Below are 3409 nucleotides of genomic sequence, written 5' to 3'. Positions count from 1 at the left end.
AAAAACAACTGCCCGGATTCAAAATGGAGGATGCATGTTTTAATAAGTGTGAAAGGCATACGAATCTTATCCATCACAAGCTAAAACGGTGCAGTAAGACTGCCAAGTTGAGTGTCTAAATAAGGAAAAGGATAGTCTGCCACTTTGTCCTTTAGTTGTTTGGTCAGAGTCCAGTTTGGGATTTTTTTTTTTTTAGAAAGTCTATGACCTCAGGCTAGTCTTTTCCCTCAGGATCCCCCAGCTTCAGCCTCCCCAGATGCTAGGATTACAGGTGTGCCCCACATACCCTACCTGCTCTGGGTCCTACATTATTTTGTTTTTGAGACAGGAAGCTAGGCTGACCTTGAACCAGGGCTATCCTGGCTATGTGGGTGCTTGGGATCACAGTCCTCCTGAGAAATAGTTTTGAGAAACAGTCAATGTTTAGCATGAATAAACGGTCTGGGGTCCCACACGTCTTACTAGAGAAGTATGAGGGAGCTAAGAGATTGATCTATGTCACTGTAGTCACAAAACAAGAGCCACTGCTTTCAAGCTACAATGAGGGTTTTCAAACATACAGATGTATGTAGGAAGACACTGGGTTCAAGCAGATCTGTATTTCATTTATCTGGACTGTATCCAGGAAAAATCATGTATCAAAGGCTGAGTAGATGACCTATAAAGTCTTGCTTATGAGCTTGTAATTTGCCACTTATGTATAAGGACGGGCTCAGGACAAAGGAATATACATATACTTATACACATACTATAGTTTGACACAATGGATGAGGCCCTTATAAAAAGGGGGGAATAATGTGTTACTCTATTTCACTTGGGTTAATATAAAGATTCTTTTCCAATCTTTCATATATACAACAGATTTAATGTTTCCCAACAAATCTAATAAATTGAGGCAAAAGTTCAAAAATTAACAGCCACAATAGTTTATTTACAATTGAACTCTTTATAAGATATTTACAAGACAGCTGACTTTACACATCAGAAATGGTATCAAAAGTATGAATTACAGCACAGACAACGATATGAAACGGGCATAAAACAAAGCTGAGGTGGAGAGACAAGCAATTTCTCTTTTAATTTATTAACACTAGCTTAAACTTTGTTAAAGAATTAAGGAACTGTTTTAGGAGAACTGCAGGGCCTCTCTTTCTGTTGAAGACTGAATTTCACAGTGTTGTATCCCATGTAGGGGAAAATAAGATTAATTCCCCACACTCTACTCTCACTCCAACCTCCTTCTCAACAAACCTCAGCATCCCCAAACCAAAGGACAACTAGGAGAGGACACAGTCAAGTCCTCAGGGAAGGGAGAACCAAAGCAAGAGAATCCACTTCAGTCCTGCCAGATAGCACCTCATGGATTCCTCTCAGTCTAGCAATAACAGGATCTGAGGACTCCTCTGTGTAGGGCAGAAACCTGGCGGTTAAGTCTGTTAACCCATACCCAAATTAGGAATCTAACAAATCTCCGTTGTCAAGAAGAAACTGAGAGGGATCAAGAAACGAAGTAGAGAGACAACTGATTGAGGTTATTCTTTTTGAGGAGCATGTTATAAAGAAACGTAACACAGGTTAGAGTAGGAGCACTAAACACTTGGCCACATTAAAATCTGGCCCAATATTTCTAGATATATCCCCATCCTTAAGGTGTGAGATGAAAGCCCCTAGAAGAAGTCCTCTTTCTCTCTACGTCTTCGCTGCAGTTACGGCAGCTTCTGTCACAGAGAGACCATGCTCCTAAGCAGATGGAGTTACAAATGAAAACCCAGAGCCACACACAAACACACACAAAGGAGAATTAAGAGCAGCAAGATCATCCAAGAACACTACATGTACTGCTGGAATAATTCCTTTCAAAGTCAAACCCAGGGAGCACAGATAACATCTCAGAAAGCGTTAGCAGTGGGAGGCCCCTGAGGAACTTCTCTTCCCACAGTAGCAATGCCATTCTCGCATCCTCTGTGGCTCAGCAGACTGGCCAACCACACACCCTACATACCTTGGCTTCTCCTCTAAAAGTGCTAATAATCCAGGGACATGTTCTCTTCAAGGATAAGAGCCCTACCCTTCTAGAGATTAGACCCTAACTTGTTTTTATACAATAGTCCTGAAGGCTAGTGAAAGGCAATTCCTATACAGAAGCCCACAGGCCTCGGCTCCATTTTTCTTCCAGATAGTTAACAGGGATCTTACACTGAGACCATAGTGGCCTGGGAGTGCTATCCTGATTTTTTTTTTTCTTTTTTCTTTTTTTTCCTTTTTTCTTCTTCTTTTCCCCGGTAACAAAACAAGGGCAGGAGATGGGAAACAAGATGGTTCATGTATAAATCTATTTTCACTAAATGAATAAAGTTCATTAGGTAACAACTGTTTGTTTCAAGATGTAGACATCTGCCAGCCAGAGGAAGCACATCCTTCCATACCCTACCCCCCGCCCCCGCCCCAAATTTCTACCTCACCACCAAAGGTTTGGCTAATAGGATGAAGCCCCACTAAAGGAATACTTGAAGTGACATGACACAGAGACACCTCTATAGACTCTGACATGCCATCCCCAAATGACAGCTCTATCAGTTTAGCACTGTTCACTAGTTAGAAACTTATACTTCCAATCTCTTTTCTAAACATTTTCTTTGTTGGGGGTGGGAAGCAACTTCAGTTACCCAGCAACTAAGAAAGTGAACCAGCTGCACGTCTCTTCCCACATGCCACTGTCACAAAACGGTTTAAAGAGAACGAACTTTCAGACAAAACTGCAGTTTCTTCCTCTATGAGGAGTGTTCTTCATCCCTTCATGTTATTCCTCGGGCCCTAAAGCTCACGGTAAGGTCTTTTGGTTTTATTTTAGTGTGAAACCTACTATACCCACACTATTCAGAAGGTGGGCGAACCAGGGAAGCACGGGGTCAGGGCAGGCCCAGCTCTACAGAAGGGTTGCTCCATCTTACACACAGCTAATGAAGAGCACTTTACCCCTGTTAGGTAGGCAAGTGAGTACAAGTGGCTCCTGAAACTCCCAAATCTACCATCCTATAGGATGAGCTCAAGAGCTCATTTCCCCAAAAACGGGAAAAGAAGTTTCATTAACTCCATAATTCACAATTAGCCCAATGCAAGAGGTTTCTTTTGTTTGTTTTGTGAAATCAGAGTAAAGAAAACAAAACTAACATAAAGGGAGTATGGAGAGGCATCACCAGTGAATGGTAACATACATGAGGACACAGGTCACACACACAGGTCTCTGCTATCCTCTTGGAACAGCATGCTACAACTATCTGAAGACAGGCTATTGCCAGCACAGCTACTTCCTACACGTCCGGTGAGGTGTTTGCTTCTTTTGGATCTCCAACCTGCAACGGCTTCGCTCATCCAACCAGGGTAGTTCAAAGTTCCTGGCAAAAAGAAA

The 3409-nt window shown here is 42.2% G+C and overlaps 1 protein-coding gene across 4 annotated transcripts in view; it reads right to left on the bottom strand.

The window, feature by feature from the left end:
• Positions 1-902: 902 nt before the first annotated feature.
• Msl1 (MSL complex subunit 1) overlaps positions 903-3409 on the bottom strand; it is a 12107-nt gene continuing 9600 nt past the window's right edge. For all 4 annotated transcript variants that reach the window (XM_031350679.1, XM_031350680.1, XM_031350682.1 and 1 more), the window contains one exon: positions 903-3395. In XM_031350679.1, the coding sequence (XP_031206539.1) occupies positions 3305-3395 (91 nt within the window). In that variant the 3' untranslated portion in view covers positions 903-3304. The remainder of the gene's footprint in view (positions 3396-3409) is intronic.

Source organism: Mastomys coucha, unplaced genomic scaffold (genome assembly GCF_008632895.1).
Source record: "Mastomys coucha isolate ucsf_1 unplaced genomic scaffold, UCSF_Mcou_1 pScaffold5, whole genome shotgun sequence".
In the NCBI taxonomy this organism is placed as follows: domain Eukaryota; kingdom Metazoa; phylum Chordata; class Mammalia; order Rodentia; family Muridae; genus Mastomys; species Mastomys coucha.
The sequence above is the reverse complement of the archived record's forward strand: the minus strand, read 5'-3'. Positions and strand labels throughout refer to the sequence as shown.